General features: G+C 31.4%; 1 protein-coding gene across 8 annotated transcripts in view; it reads right to left on the bottom strand.

Moving 5' to 3' along the window:
• Window positions 1-21,486, bottom strand: part of LOC110282887 (eukaryotic translation initiation factor 4 gamma 1) — a 72,426-nt gene that overhangs the window by 26,895 nt on the left and 24,045 nt on the right. For 4 of the 8 annotated variants that reach the window (XM_071178057.1, XM_043056160.2, XM_071178060.1 and 1 more), the window contains 7 exons: window positions 20,987-21,127; window positions 14,291-14,497; window positions 14,074-14,214; window positions 13,883-13,959; window positions 6,468-6,642; window positions 3,432-3,530; window positions 3,190-3,346 (listed from right to left, as the gene is read on the bottom strand). In XM_071178057.1, the coding sequence (XP_071034158.1) occupies window positions 3,190-3,346; window positions 3,432-3,530; window positions 6,468-6,642; window positions 13,883-13,959; window positions 14,074-14,214; window positions 14,291-14,497; window positions 20,987-21,127 (997 nt within the window). The remainder of the gene's footprint in view (window positions 1-3,189; window positions 3,347-3,431; window positions 3,531-6,467; window positions 6,643-13,882; window positions 13,960-14,073; window positions 14,215-14,290; window positions 14,498-20,986; window positions 21,128-21,486) is intronic. The other 4 variants (XM_071178061.1, XM_071178058.1, XR_011636256.1 and 1 more) reach the window with 2 other exon arrangements.

Consider the following 21,486-nt stretch of genomic DNA (forward strand, 5'->3'; position numbering starts at 1 on the left):
ATGCCTATTCGACGAAAGAGAGCGAGATTTCAACAACTTACGGAGTTTAAACGGGGGAGAATCATCGGCCTTCGTGAAGCTGGATTATCTTATCGTGCAGTAGCAGCTCGTGTGCAGCGTAACAGCAGCACAGTGATGCGTGTTTGAAAGCAGTGGATGGACGAGTGTCGGACAACTCGGAAATCCGGGAGTGGACCCCGAAATGTCAAGTCAGCTCGCGATGATAGACACCTGTTTGACGTTGCGCTAACGGACCGTACGGCTCCTTCTAGACAACTGGCAGCACGGTGGTCAACAGCTACAGGTGTTTCATTGTGTGCTTTATCAATTCGTAGACATCTGCTGCAGCGTGGACTGCGCGCAAGGACTCCTTTATACAGGATCCCCCTCACGCTGAACCTTCGCCGCCTACGGCTGCAATGGGCCAACCAGTATAGGGACTGGCGTGCTGATTGGCAGCGTGTGGAGTCTTCTGACGAATCTCGCTTCAATTTGTGGTACCATGATGGCCGCATTCGTGTCAGACGATATGCCGGTGAACGCCATCTTCCGGAGTGCGTTATCGAACGTCGCAGTGGACGAACACCCAGAGTTATGGTCTGGGGTGCCATAGCATATCATGGACGATCTCAATTGTTACGAATTGTGGGTAATCTGAACAGCAACCGATACATCAGTGAAGTTCTACAGCCCCAAGCTTTCCCTTCCTTCAAGCCTTGCCAGGGATGTGGGATTTCGTTTGTGGGATTTCGTTGGTCGGCGTCTCGCTCGTAATCCTCGTCCTGTTGCTTCTACAGACGAACTTTGGGTACGCATACGAACAGTATGGAATTCTCTTCCTCAGACAGACATTCAAAGTTTGCTTGACTCCATGCCACGTCGTGTAGCAGCACTTATTGCAGAGCGTGGTGGCTACACAAAATACTGATTTCGATCTCTTGTTATTGTTTATTTGCTTTGAAAGTTTAATCATTTACTTGTACCACTACCACTCAACTGTGTATTAAATTTCATTCAATTATGACGATTCCTTCATGGTGTTGCAATTTTCACAAACAGGAGTTTAATACCGAGCAGAATGACACTAATAGTTAGTTGTTTCAAACATTTGCTTAGATATAAGAGCATATCCCATAGGAAGAAATTCAAAAAAATGCATATAATTTTCTTTACTTGCAATTGATTTTTTAGCAAATCAGCATTAAAAGTGGATAAGAAATAATACTGACTAATTTCTAAAAAATTAAAGATTTCCGAAATTCGCTAATTCTTGAAGCAGTATAAAGATCTGCATAAAAATGCTCATAACCTTGAAACAAATTGCCATATAAACTTGAAATCGGGTATTATTTAATTCTGCTCAATATTCTAATAAGTAATAACAATCTACTAGTAAATAATTAACGTGGGTAAATTGCGAAAAAATAACATGTAGTGAAAAATAGCAGTTTTGTGATCAAACATGAAGAAGTGAGCTGGTACAGTTACTAGTTTTCAATTATCAAGAATCTGGCAAATTATGGTTATCAACAATTACATAAATTCTGTAGTTTATTAGGAGAGATTACTTTTTGCTTTTGATATAAATTCAGAACTACTTCCCAGGGGAAGGCTGAGCAGTAGCTTGCTAGCCACTTCTTCTGCGTCGCTGCGCATGTGCTATTTACAGCCTGGGTCATCTCAACAACATCAAAGAACAACTTGTGAATAAGCTCTGTAAATAAATATATATATATATATATATATATATTACAAAAAGAAATTGCATGTTAATCAGAATTAAAATGCAGTATTATTATACATATTTTTACTCATAAACAACAATATAAACTTTGCATACAGATTTCCAAGCAAACGATCAGTAAACAGCTTTCGTAGAATTTTAAAGCAAAATTGTTATTTTAAAATCTTTTAATTTTCAATGATTTATTTATAAGGGAAATTAAAAACATTTAATCAGTTAATCAGCTTGCATACTGCTACGTTAAAACATATATATTTAAGCAAAATGAAAAATAGTTATATTTGAATAAATAGCAAACAATAAAATATACTATGCGTATTCCGCGGTAACGATTCACCAGTAACAATACCCTGAGCAGCGACGAGAAATACTCCGATTTCTCTCTCTTATTGCTAAGCTTACAACAACAGCCTCTAACAATATCCTCCGAATTAAATTATCTAAGATCAGGTAACGTCTTTGAAACAAAAATAATAAAATTTAAGTTTGAAAATTGAGCATATCTGAATAACTGTAATAAAACTAAATTAATAAATGTCAAACACACTTACCGAATTTCGCATAGACTTTCGATTGTCAACACACACGCAATTCGCCAGCTCACACGGAACTCTGGGAAATGAGCTACTTAATATGAAATGTACTTTAAACAACCTCAAAATAAGCTTAGGTATAACTGAAATGACTTCATACACTCCAATAAATACCTGACTCTCTTTAGTTGAAATAACGTGAAATTTTTATACCTCATATATACCGATTTTGTTACGAGTGTAAGAAAATCAACCTGGTCTACTTTAGAAATCACTTTATCAGTCTGGTTGATCTGAAGTGAATTTAAAACAACCTTAAAATAAGCTTAGGTATGAATATAATGACTTCATGCACTTCTATAAATACCTCAGTCTTTTTAGTTGAAATAAGGTAAATATTTTTATACCTCATAAATACTTCCTTTGTTACAAGTATCAGAAAAAAAGCTTTGTATACTTTAGAATTCACCTCATTAATTTAGTTGATATGAAGTGAACTTAAAACATCCTCAAAATAAGCTTAGATATAAATAAAATGACTTCATGCACCTCAGATAATACCTCACTCTCTTTAGTTGAAATAAGGTTATTTTTTATATACCTCATAAATACCTCTTTTGTTACAAGTGTCAGAAAAACAATCTGGTATACCTTGAAAATCACCTCATCAGCTTAATTGATTTGAAGTGAATTTTAAACAGCTTCAAAATGAGCTGAAGTGTATGCAAAACAACCTGGTACACCTCAAATACAACCTTTACGAGGTATAATTTTCATGGTTGTTTTCTCAGCAACCTCAAACATACCTCAAAACAACCTCGATACCTCAAAACGACCTCAAATATACCGTTAATTTTCGTAAGGGTATGCTTGGCACCTCATCTGAATTAAGGAATGGTCACATATGCACACCAGTATTTTTTCTTCTGTCTGAGTCAGCGGGTACTCTTTTTTGGAAGAGCATGTTCAGCAGATTCTGTTGTTGCTCACGTGCTTCACGTTCAGCTTCTTTGTGAATTTGGTCAATGGTTTTAGGATTGTTTTCCTCTCTTCTAGGAACCCAACCATTCTAAAAATGCAAAAACAAATTTAAATACTCAATTTTAAACTCAAACAAAACTTAAAGTCATTCGATAGGGTATTTAATAACTTACCCGTTTTAAATCTATAACATCTTGCAACACGAACCTAACCCTAAAACCAGTTAAACGTTTGTCTACTATATTTTGCATTTGTGTGAAATAACCATCCATCTGAAAAGGAGAGATTGCCGAAATATGGGTTTAAAATATGATAAAATAAAGTATTTTGAGAAAATATGCTAAAATATGGTTAATTACGATAAATATTACTTCAATAACTGACTATGAAAATTAAACATACAAATTTATGTAATTCATTTTGGTAAAAATTTATAGGCAAACAATTTCAAATCATTGCTTGTTATTTAACTTGATAGTATAAATTTTTGAATTGTAATGTGCAAAAGTTTTTGCATCATATTAAATATAGTAATATAGGATAGCAAAATCCAAAATATAAATAATTACTATTTTAAGAAGATCAGAAGATCTGATCATCAGAAAGATATAAATTAGTTGCTAAGTTATTCAAATACATATTTGGTTGAATAAGGTAATAAATAATGCAAGCTGAAATATTTTGAAACTAGGAGGCTCAGCCCCCTGCTCGCTAACGCTCGCCAACCCCCGAGAATTGCCACGCAATCCTATGTGGTTCACGCCGTGNAATCGGATTTCGGTGGAAAATGAGCCGATATAGAGTTTAGCATAGATTCAAAACAATCATATCGCCATATGAACTCTGATAAATAAGATTCCAAATGAAATAACATTTCCAAAACGTACGTTTACCAAGATAAAATTTCATGTAGTGGGAATTGGTACATTTTTGTTTTTTCGGTAAAATATTTCCCCCCTGAAAAAATAAAATTGCATCTTGTTTTGTTTTTGACAAATCCCAAACACGAATTTTCGTAGCACTAAAAATGGCGACAAAAAAGAATTGTTTTTGATTTTTTTTTTGTTTTTGTTTCGTCAGCATTCTTTACTTTACGTTTCTTAGTTTCCAAATAATGTTTTTTATTGAAACTTGAAATTTTTGTCAAAAATTGTTTACAAAAAACCTTTTTTACAAAATTAAATTTCCTAAAATAGTAAGGTTTATGTATACTTTCTGTTCATTAAAATTTTTGAAGTAATATGATTCTTAAAACTATAGAATGTAAAGTTTAAATGGGCCTTTCATGTTATATCATTAAATTTAGTAAAACTATTTCTCGGGCAGTAGATTTTAACTCTTATAAGAATATACATATTTTTTTCTGTTAATGTACAAATATTTTTCCGATATCTTTTGGATATTCCTTCTGTAATAAAAAAAATACCATTTTGTTTTCGTTTGCATAAGAAAGAATACCAAATATTTTTCTTTTTTAAATTTAATTAGCCACAATAAAGAAGGAACGTTGCAATGCTACGTGCTACATTAAAGACGTCTCTAGAGTAACTGAATCACTGTTCATATGGAAATCGCAGGTATCCGTCACATACAACAACGCCCCCTATAGTTCGTTGCGATCGCGAATTGAACAACCTGATAATGCTCATTCTGGTTATTGTTTCCGTTTTTAAAAGCGCTATATGTTGAGCCACCGCATATGACATTTGCCATGTGACATTTTTAGCAGCAATCATTGGTCGATTTTCTAACGTTGCCATTCGGGGAGTTGTAATAAAGCTTTTTTTGGTGCCGTGTAAGAGAAATATATATATAGATTAAGCTATAATTTTCACCTGAAATAAATATCTTTTAACAATCTAAAAATATTTTTAAGCACTTAAAAAATATGAATTAGAAATAATTTTTTCTTTTGTCAAAAGTTCTTAGGTATGCAAAAAATAAACAAAATGAAAAAATAATTTCCATGACTTAACATTATCCATGTAAATTAACTAGTTATTGGCAAAGAACTAAGAGGAAAAATTTATAATGTTCAGTTGGCCTCGATGATAAGCAGAAATTTCGAAGGTTTTTGATTTCATTCGAGAGGGCGGAAGAAGCCTGAAATCAAAAGTCTCTTACAAAATGCAGTAGGTTGTATGTGATTGCAAAAAATACTTCCCATTCCAGCATCGAGTAAGCGGCGTGGAACTGCGAGTAATTCAGACAACATGCAAATAACAATATGGCGAAATTGATTGTTGTCAAATGAATTGAGAAAATGCTGCGTAGAACATTGTAAAATTCACACTTTTTGCGAGATTTATAACAACAATCGACATTGCACTTTACTAACACCTTACTAAAAATCACGAGTGTTTTAAAAATCAAAAGCAAAAAACAAGCACTTTTTAAAAATGCAACACCCAGCTACCTCTAGTAACATCAACTATCATTTATCTCGATTTTCAAGTTCAAGCACGATACTTTTATTCATTCAAGGCAGCACTATAGTGAAGTAAAATTTACATTATCAATAAAAAGTAACTGAAAATTATAAGAAAACTTATAAAACATAAAATATGAAATTTGGTACTATTAGAAAGGCATGTCACAATAACATCGATTACAGAAGAAAAGTAAGACAATAATTCTTTAAAATTTATTTTAAGCAAAGTTGAATGTGCATATTGTGTTGCAATTTATAGCGGTATTATTATAATAATTTTTCATACTTCCAACTATACCGAATTTATATTTATAAAATCCTCACTAATAATAAAATAAAAAAAAAAACTTATACACATTGAAAATTAATAATTAAGTAAACGATAACGAAAATATTGCTAAAATCTAATAAATGCCTACGAATTATTAGAAACCCTCCAAAGAGGCAATCCTAAGTGGTTTTGATATATCTCATTCTGACTTACTAGTTACTTGCTAGTATCAAAGTTTTTTCATTTTTTTCGCATTTAAATTTAAATCAGATAGTATCAATCTATACACTTTTTCGACAAGGAATCGACAAGGATTAAAATCTGTATAAAGGTTTATTGTTCTATGAATCTGAAAGTATGTGTTGTGTTTAATAAGCTTCTTAAAAAAATATTTATTAATTTGAGGATAAATTATCTTTTTAAACTTATATTATTTACAAGAATACTTTTCTTCACATTTTATTACAAGTAAAAGCACAGATCAGAATGAAAACAAAGAACACTTACCATACTTTCTCTTGAACCTTTAACTCTTCGATAATCCAATTCTTTACCTGTCGTTTTCAGCAATTGACTCAGGCACTCAAGTGATACTTCATCTCCTCGGGAGATGAGAATCTTTATACATTTATGCAAGATAGGTTCAGTTAACATCCCAAGTTTAAAGAGTTCGCCCAAAAATCTAAAAAAAATAGACAATTGAAATGTATTTTAATTTTTTTTTATATGCATGAAATCTATATAGAATTGAGAAAATTAACAGCCAATATTTAAAACCAGAACTTTTGATCTTGCTCGTCTTTTATTGAAAATCGATATACTGATTGACAAACAAAACTTCCAAACTAATAAGAATGCCAGTTATTATAAACTATGATAATAAAAATAAAAACAGACCGATAAATTTTTTGATTGTCCTTACGTACCTTTCAATTAAAATAAGTTATCCTATATTTTCAAGTAAAATTGAATTCTTCATAGCCAACAATGCATACAAATAAATATCAGTGAGGTGATTCACTAAACAATTGCGGGTGAAAAAGAACTTAATCAGTATAATCTTAATCTTAATGGTAAGCATCTAAACCCTTATAAATTATTTTTAACACATGGTTAATTCCTATGTGTGTTAGCTTAATGTAATTTAGATACACCAATATACATAAAAATATCATAAGATGAAAATGAACTATATAAGTTTTTTTTTAATATTTAACATCTGAATGTTTTTTTAATATCCATTTTTATGTGAAGTTCCTCTTTCAACATTTTTTATGACATTTTTTTTAGGAAATAAAATTCTGTAAAAATAAATAAAAGAAGGAAATAGTGTTTCTTTTTAGTCACAAAACTATAAATAATAAATCGTTATAATGTTTTCAAAAAACTGTAACAAGAATTTGAAATTTGTCAACAATTTTTTCAGGAGTTCAAGAAGCATAAAAAAATTAAGTTTCTTTAAAAAACGTGAAGAGCTTACAACTACAGTAGAGTCTTGATTGCTCCAGTTTAAAAAAAATCCGAGTTAAATCAGTTTTGCTCCCAAACAATGACCAACACACACACAACACTTGGAATGATAACTACGGCTGAATCTTGAAGAACAAATTTGTGTATTAAACACTAAAACACGTGAACGATGTTTTTAAACAAAAAATATTAGACAATTATTATTTTTTGTTTTGTTGTATGCCTGTTTAGGCAGTGAGGGTGCGATTGTTCCTGTTTTTCAGTGGCGCCATCTATGGCCAGGAATTCGACTTCTGTCACGCCATTCACACAACCACAACCCGTTTATAGGGCGGGCCACGTTCACACACAAAGGAGAAAGGACATAGAACACAGAGAGAGAGAGAGAAAGAAACATCCATGCCTTGCCCGGGATTTGAACCCAGGACCTTTTTGATGCAAGGACAGTTCCCTGTCCCCTACACAAGCCGGTCGGAGACAATTATTTTAAAATACAATTAACCTGATGCAGTAATTAATATTGTAACTTGGTGTAATGCAGTAAAAGTACCCTGATCTGTGGCCTGTGGCCACAATTAAAAACTCCAGTCAAATGGCGGGCCGCAAATTTATCAAAATTTTTTAAGGGAGTCTTTTATGTTAGAAGGAACATTAAATATTACTGTCAGATTTCTATCAAGTTGTACAAAACAAAAGTATTGAATTACAAATTGAAATAAGAAGTAGATTTTTAAAAATATTTAATTGCATATTAAAAGATTTTGGCTACAATAACTTTAATGTGCAGCTATGTATTAAACAATTAATGTTCAACAGATATCAAATTGTTAAGATATAAAACTTTAGAAAGGTTGGTATTAAAACTTACATAGTAGCACTCAAAATGCTCAATGAGAGAATTGAGGCTTGTGTGCTGTACTTACGTTCGAATGGAAAATTAATAAAATAAGGATTATATTTTGCTTTTAAATATAATTTTTTTTAATATTGAAAACCAAAATAAAAAGCATTACAAATAATTTTGTTACGTATCATTTTGAATCTTCTCTTAATCAGAAACTTAGTGACAAGATTTTTTCTTCTTTTAAATTTAATTATCTGATAAATTAATATTTTTTTCAGACCTATTAGGATTTAAAGCAGAAAAGAAAAAAAAACTTCTCGATCATCTGAAATTATTTTTGTTTTCTTTTCCGCTCACGCTCAATTCGATTCAAAGAATTTAAATAAATATGATATTCATTACCTTCTTTATGCGTTTTAAAATATACAAATGTAAAGAATTTCGCACAAAATTAGTGGTTTCAAAAAATTAAATCGGAGAATTTCCTCGAGAAAATTTCTGATACGCACATGCTAAATTATATTCACAAAATACAAAAAAAAAACGAAATAAAAAAGAGCAACATACACGACTATTTTTGTATTTTAATAAATATTTTCTTGAATGCAAAACCTGAGAAATAATTTTTTTTTTCGTCGCTGGTATGTTAAATTTCGCGGAAACTAAGAGATTAGGTTTTTTTTTAACGAAATAAAAGTATTTTAAACAAATATAGATTTTTTACGAAAATTGTCCGGAAAAAAATGACAACTAATATATTTTAGTTCGCGGGCCACAAAAAAAGGCTTCAAGGGCCGGATGTGGCCCGTGGGCAGCCAGTTGGAAACCCCTGATCTAATGTAAGTAAATTTTCGTTAAATATATCTTTCACTTGAATACTGAAATTTAAAAATTGCTTTATTTCCATTTATTTAAATATTTCTTAAATTTTAAATTTTCGATAATTCGAGTTTTCGAAAAAGCGAGGTAGGCTCGGTTCCGTCCACATCGAATTATCGAGACTCTACAGCAGTGATTCCCAAAGTGGTCTATATCGACCCCCAGGGTCGACGATAACCTGCAAGGGGTCCATGTCAAGTGAAAAAGAAGTTGGGCGTCCATGATAGTGGGGTCAACGATAGTGGATCTCATATAAGCAAGTCGTGACTTTTAATTTTGGCATTTCATGAATGGAATAATCAACATACACTGATAGAACCTACTACCTTATAATATAAGGACATATATATAGATACATTCTACATAATTTATAAAAGTAGCTATGAAGCAAAAATTTTATGAAAATTTAAGTTATTAGGATTATTTTTTGATAAATGAAACTTAATTATTATTAACTAGCAGTTGCCTGCAGCTCCGCCCGGGTACGTTTTTATTTTCGCTGCGTGTAAGGTTTTATTTTGTAACAGAAAAGTATTTTTTCGCTGTAAATTGTAGCCTATCCTAGCCTGTGTCAACTCTTTAGCTAGCTAGATCTCCAACTTTATCTGCGCACAAGATAACGGAGATTCGTTGCTTAGTTTTTACGTGAAAACGCAATAAACAGACCGACAATACACTAATTCGGCTTTGTACACAAACTTATTTCCGCAATTATAATATTAGTAGCGGAGTACGGGCCCCTGTTGTGCACTATTTTATTCCATTTACATATTAATTAAATTAAATTAGTAATTAAATTAGTTTGAACTTAATTAATAAATGTATAAATTTAACATGTGTTTTTTTTCTTAAGTTTTTCACACTACACTTCCCTACAGTTAGAAATTTAAATCTTTCACACTAAGCAGCACTATACCAGCTGTCAAAAATACATTTGAAGTTGATGAATTTACAAAAAATCAATATCACGTAAGCAGGGGGTCTACCCAAAACCGAAAAGCATGGCAAAGGGGTCTACGAGACAAAAAAGTTCAGGAACCACTGATCTACAGCATAGTATCGGCCTCTGATCTACATTTTACTTAATAACAGATATTATCAAGTTTTTGACTTTAAATTGCTATTTAAAATATATAGCTAAAAACTAGATAGCTTTTTAAATTATTTTAATATTTTACTATGTAGTGTAAACCAACCAATGAAGGAACATTTCATACATATTGTTTAAAAATAAGATTTTAAACGTTTTTACTTAGATTGATTGGTAACAGTAGTTTACTACCTAACAATAAGAAGTCATCTAACAATGCATTGGGTTACCTGGTCATAGAGTCTTCTCTGGAAATATTTTTTAATTCGTTAGTATCTGTTCGACACCTTGTTTCTTTGACAAAATTATAAGGTCAGTGTTTATAGTTATCCGTTTAAAGTACAATTAATTGCATATAATAATGCTTTTTGTTCTCATTGCGAAAAAGAGAATTTAAAATATGGCTATTGAAGATACGTTTTATTTATTTTAAGCATCATAACATAAGCAAGTACTGAGATTAGGGGATGTTTATTAACTGGATTACCAAACGATGAAAAGTGTTCCTTTACTGGGATTTTCCCAAGTTAATGAAAATAAAAGAAATTTTTTAATTTTCTTGTACCTAGTCATATTATACATCAAGGTCAATCCAGCTTAATTTATTTATTATAATAAATTAAGCTGGATTGACCTTAAAGCAAAACTTACCGGTATCACGCAGGCGTACGATCTGAATAGTATTAACAGCATAGAAGGACTTAATAGTTTCATCAAAAACGTTACCAATGACATCAGTAACATCTGCAAACAAACAACTTTCAGGCGCAATACAAACAAGACCAATGCTGGGAACCTCTGGTGGAACAACGCGCTCACGACTATGAGAAAAAGGGTGAGAGCTCTTAGGCGAAGATTCCAGAAAAGCACTGACGTCCTGAGCAGAGCACAATATAAAATCGAATTTAAAAAACAGCTCGCAGTGTACAGGAAAATGATCAGGAGCCAGAAAAACAACAGTATCAAACAATATGTCGATAGCTTCACATTAAACACGGCTTTCGGTAAACCATATAAGATTTCAAAGGGCATTAATATTAGGAACAAAAATAACACCCTTACGACTAAGGAAGACGGCACAAGCACAAAAGACTATAGGGAATCCATTACCAATATTTTAAATCATCATTTTCCCATGGTACGGGAAGACGATACCCGAATTCAATTCAGTGGCAACCATGACCCACACTTTACACTCGCGGAAATCGAGCATGTCATCAAAAACATAAAACCGAATAAAGCTCCGGGCCCAGACGGAATTCCAGCCGAGGTGTACAGGGACATGTATTACTGTAATAAACACTGGTTCAGATCGGTATTGAACAAATGTCTTCAATTGGGTTCCTTTCCAGATCCTTGGAAAAAAGCCTCTGTCTGCCTGATTCCCAAGCATGGCAAAAATCCTCAATTACCGCAGAGCTATCGTCCAATCTCTCTGCTCTCTACCTGGGGTAAAATTTTGGATAAGTTGATTGCTGAGAGATTAATCTATTTTTTAGAAAGCAATAATATCTTACATGAAAATCAATTTGGCTTCAGGAGAGGCAGGGGAGCGGATGACGCGCTTAAATTTGTTGTGGACTATGTCACAGCTGCTAAACATGAAGGTAAACATACAGTGGGCGTCGCCATGGACATTAAAAATGCTTTCGGCTCTGCCAGTTGGAGGCTGCTTAAGCAGGAATTAAATAGTTTGGGTTTGGGCGACTCGGTGCTGGCGGTGGTTTTTGATTTTTTAAACAATAGATATGTTTGTTTTAATCGAATTGATGTTCTTATAGAATCACCAACCAATGTAGGGGTACCCCAGGGCTCGTCCCTGGGACCCATTTTATGGCTCATACTCATTAATTCATTGATCGTCAATTTTAACTATTATGATTGCAGTTTGCTTGCCTTCGCCGATGACGTCTTTTTACTGATGAAGCATTCAATACTCTAAAGAATCGACAAAATAGGTACAGATATTATACAGTCTCTTACGGACTGGGCCAGGGAACACAGCCTTATTTTCGCACCTGAAAAGACAAAATTGATCACATTTCTTAAAGACGCCAAATGTGTTAGAAGGCAACCGCGTATCAAAATATTATACATCAAAATTATGTTAAAAATACAAAAAACAACTTCAAACCAGTGAAGGAACAGGCATGTTCCTTCACTGGGAATAGATTTCCCAGTGAATGAACAGTATGTGTGAAATATGATTTTACATGGATAGTTAGTAGTTCTGCGATATGGAGGATACCTAGAATTCAGTTAAATGTTGTATGAATAGTTTCTATGACAATTTCATTTCAAAATGCTAATTTAATTGCTAAATTTATTGACTTATAATTTATTTGTTATTTATCTTTATAAATGTAGTGGTTAGTTACATCATACGTTAGACACCTTAATATACTACGTTTACTAATCGAAAACTAACTAAATATAATTAAAGCTTAAATAGAATATTTCTTTACTGACTTTTGTGCCAATAATTAGCTAAATTATTATCCTATTGCGCTTTTTAATGTCATGAAGGAAACTAGTAGGAAAAATCCAGTAAAAGACAATCTTCCAGGTGAAAAATGGGCGAAGTTTTTTTAAAGAAGATATCCACCGATAACTCCGTGCAATGCGAAGATAATTTCAAAAGGCAAAACTTCCTTTAGAATAATATTCGAAAGACTGGTTTGAAGAACTTTAAATGAATCTTTAGGAGGGAAGTAGCCCAGGCATCCGTTTAGAAAGTGATTGCATTAGCAATGCGAACGAAACGGGAGTTGAATACTGCCCTTAAACGGGGAAAATCTTTGGCTCTAAAAATTATAAGGATTTATATTCTATAGTACCTAGGGAAGAAAAAGAAAGAACAACAGTTTGGCCAACATTTTAGCTAATGGAAAAAAATACTTCCATTGGTAGTTTTTCCTTACTGAACAATTCTTTGAGATATTACAGAATCAGTTCCTGCTATATATTTCATTGGAAAAAGTGATTCATGAAATGAAACGATGACAGCAGCAACATTTTACAAATATATTACAAATGTTTCTACCCATGGTTAATTGAAAATGCTATCGAATTCCCTATTTTGCTTGTTCGGGATAGGTATAAATTTCATATCAATTTGAAACTAAGCCGGTTTCGTTCATCAAAACAAATTCTCTGGTTTAGCTTTCATGGAAATCTCCCTTTAGATCTTGAAAACAAAAAAAATTAAAAATTTTTCATCCATTTTTAAATAAGATTTTGACGTATCAACTGATGAAGTTAAAATGCTTTTATGAAATGTGGTATTTTCCATTCGATGTTGAAAATGTTGACTTTAACAAATGCATGCAGTTTACCCTAATCATCAAATTTACAATAAGAAAAATAACTACATTATTAAAACTGCTTGTTACACTCTTAACACTATAAATCAATTTAAATTAAATATTTCAGTCATGGGAATCCAAATATTAAAAGAAAGGGTAGAATCTTTAAACAAAATAACACAAATATTTGTTTTTATTTTTAGCAATTAGTGAGATATAAAATAAAGTTATATATAGTTTTAGTTCTTAGAGATTTAGATGTTATTTCTTAAGAATATTTTAATTTACAATAAATATATAAGATATAACTTTTTTTAGTGTGGGAAATAATCACCTTATATTGCCAAGCTGCCTATATCTCACTTTCTTATCTTCATCATACATTTCCTGCTCTAACTCTTTCTTCTTTTCCTACAAAGGAACAATTTTTAAAAGAGTAAAGATTTTAATTCTTAACTACTTAAAAATATCTGCCACTGCTTAGCAAAACAGTTTTTCTAAGTTTATCATAAAAATTTAACTCACTGGATCAGTCTCTTCCAGAGCCTTAACCCTTTCCTCGTGTTTCAATTCATCACTTCTATCCTGTTCAAATTCTTTCTGGCACTTCGTTAAAAGAACTTTACGGAAATTCACATAGTTCTTATTCTTAGTGGGCACTTTGATCTATTTTAAAAACAGATAAATTAATATACACCGTAGCACATTTTACAATCATTTAATTCAAAATTAGTTGGCTTACCAATGCCAAATGCTTGCACATGTTTGCATAGGGGACACTGAAGTTTGGCTCGTCCACAGCCTTCTCAAATATTAAATCAATGACTGTGCACAGTTTTTCCTCGGTGTCGATATTAAGATTTTTAACTTGAGTCAATAGAGTTTCAAACTTCTGTGGCGTAAGTTTATTAAGGATTCCTTGGACACTTCTTTTAAGTTTCTCTTTATCCTGTTAATAATAAAAAAAAAAGAAAATCATTATCAGTATTACAAGATTGTATATATTAGTTAATATAACATTAAATTACTTTATTTAATTACTTAGTTAAATATAACATTAAAACAACCTGTAGAGTGAACTTAAAAAAGTTAAGTTCAGAAAAATAAATTTCTAGTTTATACAAAAAACAAAAAAAATTTTCAATGCTCATTTTGTTAAATTTTTTCTTTTTTTACTTAAAATACAAATTCAAATCAAGTAAAACCTGTATCAAAAGCTAATACATATATTTTAATAGAATGGGGGCTCAATGAATTTGTAAGTATGACTTGTGTATTTATTTTTAAAAATGGAATGCAACAAATAGTAGTTATAATCAGCATGAATGATAATGAGGGAGAGAAATTTATCACAGAATGTGTAAATTGCTATTTATTAAAGGTTTAAAAAAAATTTTTTTTTTTGCTATTCTGCCAATATTTTTAAGTTTACCTTTTTTACTTCCTTCATTTTGAAAGAAAATTACATTTAAAAGTTGGATTTTTCAAAGGTTCGATTCACTATACTACTGCCTTTTTTGGGAGCTTCTCCCATTAATTATTTCAATGAAATGACTTAGTCTAAATGCTCTTTCATAAGTGTAACACTTCATTTTAAATTAACATTTATTTAAACACCTAAAAAAGGAGGAAACTTAAGTTCAATAATAACGAATTGCCAATTTCTTACCTTCTCACTTAAACACAAGAAATAACAATATTAAAAACATGAAACAACAATAATACAGTGTTTTCACTACAGCGCGAGAACCTCGAATATTTTTTTCTTTTCTCACATTAAAAAATGATTACCGCGAGGAATTCGCGCAGTCTATAAACCAATTTCAAAATTTGCAAATTTCTCGTATTTTGAAAAAAATTTCTCATTGCGCCATTTAGAATAAAATCTGTTTCACTTTTCTTCCTGGATCTTTCTTTATTTTAACCCTCTTCCCCATTATCTAGCCTCCCTATTTACCAGTATTGTTCAGAACCTTTAAGAACAACAAAACACCATCCCTCCGAACCACGGAATCTCTTTCAGAACGCATTTCTCTGCAACCACTTGTTTACCGTAGGTAAAGTTTCTTCATGTAAGACGTTCAAATTTTTTGCGCATTAATGTAAGATGGACAAATACCTTGTAAAGGCAATATCTTCCACTCCTAAACGGACAAATGAAAATGAAACAAATACGCATTTGAGCAATCTAATGAGAATAGCTGATGACAAAGTAGACGTAGAACATTTTCCATATGATGTGAAGCCAAAATATTTAATGCTTTAAAAATTAGAAGATGTTAAAAATGCATTATAATTAAAGAAATGATTTTTTTTCCAAGTCTCTTTGTGTGTGTGTGTGTGTGTGTTTTTTTTTTTAGTTTTTAGAAATCTCGCCCTGTTTTTGAGATAGAGTGAGAAATGCTCACCCATTTTTTTTCTGCGATGAAAACACTGTAATATAACAATAGTATGGACAGGATCACTAAAAACCTTCACTACGATTGGGCGTTCACTAAATCTAGAGTTCATTATTACGGAATCAGGCTGTATAATAAATTAAAAATTAAATTTGATAACTTAAAAATTCTGAATTTAATTGAGGTTGCGTAGCCAAATCTTTCAGCAAAAAATAAGCACTTTTTAAGCAATCAAAAAATATTTTTAAGCACTATATACATTAACAAAATGAAAAATAATTTTTCAAAGAATTTTCATGATCATGATAAAATAACTCTTTTCTTGCTTTTATAGGCCATAATAAAATGATCAAGATATTTTTCGGTTCGATATCAGAGGATGGAAAACGAAGTCTGAAATTGAGAATATCTGGCAAAATGCAGCAGAGTTGCTCATGAAAGTGCAAGAATCTCGCTGAACTCAGTTCAGTAGACTCACATACGGACTCGCGAAGTATTTCATCAAACTTGTAAAATAACTGGCGCTTCCATACGCTTTGGACCGACAGTAAGCTGAAATGGATTGTGGTTGAATGAATTGGGAAAACTTTGAATAAAACAATGTGAAAAGCACGCTTTTGCACAATACACGGCGAAAATCGATACGTTAAAGAGAAAAAATCTTATTTTCGAAAAGGGAAAATTAAGCACTTTTTAAAAACACCCAATGAAAAAAGCAACTTTTTAGTGCTTTTAAGTAACGAAAATCAAAAATAAGCACCTTTAAAAATGCTATGCACCATGTAATTGATTATCCAAGTAATTAATTAAATTACCAACATGCAAAAATTCTTTACATTAAAAATACAAAACAATCAAACATAAATATTGCTTGTACAAAGGTTTCCAAGCATTATCAGCTTCATGAAGTTTTACATTTTGAGAAAGGGATATAACTTTTTTGGTTTTAGAATCTCTTCCTTGGAGACTACGCCGATTAGCATAATTGTTCATCTGAGGCTGTAAAGACACAAGAACTTAGTTTAAAGAAAAAAACGCATGTTAAACATATTTGCATAACTTAGATATAAATATTAAAAAAACAAATAAATTGCTATGGACATTTTCCCAGTCTTTTCCTTTTTTTAAAATTAATTTATTTTCATCTAACAGTTTCTTATTTAAAAAGTAAAGCATCAAAATTATTAATACTTCAACTCAATTCTTAAACAACAAAAGAAGAATCTCTACAGAAATTCAAGCAGTATGAACTTAATCCTTTGCTTACAGCTCCTACAACTAATTTACCCGAATGTTAAGCATCATAGAATGTTAAGCACAAGCAGAAGGTTAAAATAACAGCTTAATAGTATGTATGCAAAGAAAAAAGTAATTTAACTTAAAAACTGTATTTTTTTAACCATATTTGTCGAATTGTCTTAACATCCTAAATTAAAAAAAAANAAAAAAAAAAAAAAAAAAAAAAAAAAAAAAAAAAAGAGTCAACATTTAATTTTTCAAGTTATATTAATCATGTAAATTTTTTTCAAGCTTCGTAATCTATCGAGTGTGACGTAGTGGTATCTCAATCCTGATTGGTTGTTGAAACATGACATTTGTTTACGTTAGCAACTGTTGTTTCAATTCTGTTTCGAGTAAGCTAAGCCTGTCAAGTATCAATTCTCCCAAGTGACACATTCTATATTCTTACACAAAGATTTAAATTCTTTCACTATACATTTATTACTATAACACAAAGCTATAAACAAACTAGTTATGCATCAAAGTTTCTGGGTCGGCGAAGCAAAAATAGATCACGGTTATAATAAAATGCATAAACAAATAATAAATCTAAGTTAAGTAAAAGACGCAGACGATCGAGAATTATATTTCAATAAATTCGATGTGTGATACGGCGTTGTATTTAATTAACATTCTATTTTATATGGAGAAGCTTAGCTCAATTTTAGCATTCCATTTTGCTTTTAAACGATCGAATTTGGCTGCGACGTCATAGGTCACATGTGTGGGTATGCATGCTCTTCCTCTTGAAGTGCAGGAACCCAATTGGTCATTATTTATTGAAACCGTTACACATCAAGAACTGTTTTGAAATTGTTGGGCATCTGTAATGTCAAGGACATTATTCAACGTAAAGGTTAAGTAAATCTGAACTGTTTTGATAAAGCTAATTATGAGACAGATGTTATTTAACATTATATTTATTTGTTTCTGGAATGGTTTTGTAATAGCTAATTTTCCTGCCCACTAAACGGACATTTAGCACAATAGTTACGTATATGAAAGAGTTGTGGAATAGTTAATTTCTTCTGCTAATAAAGTGAACGCAATTTAATGTTACGGTGATATCTTTCTGGAACTGTTTGAATTATTACTTGTGAAATACGATATTCTCTGGGTTCAATTATTCATATCGTTCGATTGTGCCTTCGCATTTCTTTAATTCATGTTGAATGGTCAAATCATTATTAAAAAAAGGTAATTAATGACAAGGTTATTAATTCCCAGGTAGCAAAAAGATATGATCTAATATTAGAAAGATGCGATATAGTACTGCCGTGCTAGAAAATGCAATACTCTTGAATCCTATCTTCTGATATTAGAATTAATATTATATAAAATTAAATAGTATTCGATCTAACATTCGAAATTTCAAAATTATCATCGATTTCATTATTTTTGGTCCAGCGCCACATATTTGTGAAAGGTTATCCCAATATACTAATAAATAAACATTTATTTATGAAAGAAAACGATAAATTAAATATTACTTAAAATATCATTTTCAGCCAATGCTATTTTATGGCAGATAATACTAGTGCTAGTTTGAGAACGGTTAAACTAGAAAAACTTTTTCAACTGTTTATGTTGAGTTGTAACTCCTTCTGCTTGTTTACAAGACGACAAGATGGCGATCTTGTTTCCGCTCAGGAGCTTTCGTTTCTACTATTTAAGGTATTTATAATTTAGTAGTTTTTTGTAAATTTTATAAATTTCAATGATAGTTACATGATAAATTAGTCTCGTAGGTAATGTTTTTTCCTTGAGTTAAAAATCAGCTAGAAAAGTAATTTAAAGCACGATGTGTTTGAGATTATAGATGTTGTAGAAACATTCAGTGTACCTACTTAATAAACTTCCCCGCTAAATTAAAACATTTAAGAATTAATTTATTGATCATGTATTCAATAAGGTCAGTAAATATTTTATATTGTGATTATTATTGTTCATTCGTAGTTGTTGACTTCTTTGTTGAAACGTATTGTCTAGCTGTAAGTAATAAGCACTGTTTTTCTGCAAAAATGAAAAAGGCAAAAGTAATGGTCTGTAAATAAATTAGCCGTGTTAAGTAAGAAATATATATCTATATATAATCTGCTACTTTTAGCGCAGTTAAAACCATTATATTGTAGAATGTTTAAAGTTTAATACAAACAATATTGCTAACATATTAAAATTTTCTGTTTAAAATATTGTACAACAATCAATTAAACATTTTTCTTTAAATATAGACTGATTTTTATTTGAATATAGGCTAATCTGTCTGTTTTTGATGCATCATTATTTATATTTATTTGTAAATGATTAAAAAATACCTAAACAATAATATGGTCTATTCAAAATGGTGATTATGGTGATTAGCCTTGATTAAATTATATTTTTTAAATAAATTCCTGTTAGAAATAATCTAATGCTGTAAAAATTTAGTTAAACTATAAGAAAAAAAAATATTTGACAAATGTTGTGCATGCATACTGACTTTTAAAGAATGCTATGTCAAAATATTTGGGGGAAGGGGCGAACTATATTTAATACATATTTACAACTTTGAATTATGTGAATTGTTAGAGAATTCTCCTTCTATATGATTTTTTCAACCATGAATTAATGATTTTGAATTCTCATAGTATCTTTTTACATTGATGTTCTTATACATTAATCAAATTTTAAAATAAGCAATGGTTTAATTTAAAATTTGATTAATTGCCATGCAACAATTACCATGGTTATGAAGACTGAAGCAATTACACGTTTCACGTGCGAAATGAAAGGAAGCCGCATCAGCTGTTCTTCCGAGAAAAGGGGCGAGAGTGGAATTTCCGGGGGAAAATGTCCCAATTGCACTAAGGTTTAAAGGGTGATGTATGAATTGGATCAGGATTTTATAAATAAGCCTGTGACTCGATGTCACATAATTATTTATATAATTATAATTAAGTAATGCTTAAATAATTCTTCTATTGCAAATCGAAATCAGGAATAAAATTACTTCTCATTACACAGAAAAAAAATTAATAATACCATTTTTTCTAGCAAATGATCTTTTAAACATTTATTATTTCGGAATCATTTTTTAGATTATCAGTTTAATACTTTTGTGATAGCTTCAGTGGTTCCAGTCAAAGTTAATAGGGAATTTTCTTTCAGTTCCGTCTTTTAAAATTTTATCTGAAATGACGATTTTCTATAACAAATCGTTATAAAGAAGTCGTCGTCGTTGTTGCTGTTGACGTATGCCTGTTTCCCAGAGGGGTGCGATTATTATTGTTTTCCAGTGGCTCCATCTATGACCAGGAATTCGATTTCTGCCACACCAAACGTCACACCCGTTTATAGGGTGGACCCATTCATACATCCATTTATTCATCCACAGATCGTAATTTTGACCTGAATCAGAGAACAATCGATCTCCAATCCAGTACCCCCAGAGGTCTTTATTTTTTATGGGAACATGGAGGACTTTTGCGACTCGACAGATTTAACATGCATCTACACGGGGGAGTCTTCGGCCGGAGGGGTTCGAACAAAGAAGTCGTTACCACACGCGAATGAAGACAGAGGAGGAAAAAGTGAGGATGCTTGAAAGGATGGAAAAAAATGTCTGATGAGCGAGATTTTGCTAAATACCAAAATTTAAATTTTAAATGAGTGGTACCCAGTGCTCGCAGTCTATATAAATACTAAGAATTCTATCTAGAAAGCGTCTGTTGACCCTGCTGTACTAAAGTAGCAGGCTGAGGGTTAGGTACTGGACCTACCATCGACTGATGGTGCTTCTGAGCAGTAGGCATTCCACCAGAGTTAGTATACATTCCTGGTTGACCTGCAGCAACCTGCTTATTCATATCATGAGGTGTATTGCTTGGAACAGTAGACAATTGTTGAGTAAAAGCATATTGCTAGAAAAAAAAATTAAGCACTTGTGAAAAATAAATATAATAAAAAACTAAATCAGGGTGCATAGACAAATCTTTCAATAAAAAATAAGTATCTTTTAAGTACTTTTTAAGCACTATATACTTTAACAAAATGAATAATAATTTTCAAAGTCCTATATGATCATGATAAATTGACACAGACAGATTTTTGACACAGAACTCTTTTCTTGATCATACTAGCCATTATAAAATGATTTAGAGATTTTTCGATTCAATATCAGAGGGTGAAAAATGAAGTCTGAAATTGAGAATATCTTGCAAAGTGCAGCAGTTGCACATGAGAGTGTAATAAAGTAGCAGGCTGAGGGTTAGGCTGTACT

This window comes from Parasteatoda tepidariorum, chromosome 2, assembly GCF_043381705.1.
Source record: "Parasteatoda tepidariorum isolate YZ-2023 chromosome 2, CAS_Ptep_4.0, whole genome shotgun sequence".
NCBI lineage: Eukaryota > Metazoa > Arthropoda > Arachnida > Araneae > Theridiidae > Parasteatoda > Parasteatoda tepidariorum.